This window comes from Buceros rhinoceros, unplaced genomic scaffold (genome assembly GCF_000710305.1).
Source record: "Buceros rhinoceros silvestris isolate BGI_N320 unplaced genomic scaffold, ASM71030v1 scaffold13122, whole genome shotgun sequence".
Taxonomy (NCBI): Eukaryota; Metazoa; Chordata; class Aves; order Bucerotiformes; family Bucerotidae; genus Buceros; species Buceros rhinoceros.
Genome location: NW_010397215.1, coordinates 1,784 through 2,152, shown reverse-complemented (window position 1 = coordinate 2,152; position 369 = coordinate 1,784). Strand labels below are relative to the sequence as shown.

The 369-nt window shown below is 62.1% G+C and overlaps 1 protein-coding gene across 1 annotated transcript in view; it reads left to right on the top strand.

The window, feature by feature from the left end:
* Positions 1 to 369, top strand: part of CAMKV (CaM kinase-like vesicle-associated) — a gene marked incomplete at both ends in the record, with an annotated part of 2,930 nt that overhangs the window by 854 nt on the left and 1,707 nt on the right. Inside the window, one exon of the mRNA XM_010146178.1 lies at positions 4 to 124. Within this exon, the coding sequence (XP_010144480.1) occupies positions 4 to 124 (121 nt within the window). The remainder of the gene's footprint in view (positions 1 to 3; positions 125 to 369) is intronic.

Below are 369 nucleotides of genomic sequence, written 5' to 3'. Positions count from 1 at the left end.
CAGCTGGAGAACCTGGTGTACTATAACCGCCTGAAGAACTCCAAGATAGTCATCAGCGACTTCCACCTGGCCAAGCTGGAGAACGGGCTCATCAAGGAGCCTTGCGGCACCCCTGAGTACCTGGGTGGGTGAGAGCCAGCTGGGTGGGCGCACAGGGGTGGGTGGTGCTGATGGGGTCCCAGCAGGTCCCTAATGCTCCCTGCCACCATGGGGACCAGTCGTGGGGACTGCCATCAGGTCCCTCCTGATGGGTCACATGGTCCTCCTGGCAGGTCCCTCCTGCTCCCCATTACCCCAGGGCTGATTCTGGGTGCTCTCAGTGGGTCCCTCCTGCCCCCATCACCTCAGGGCTGATTCTGGGTCCTCTTG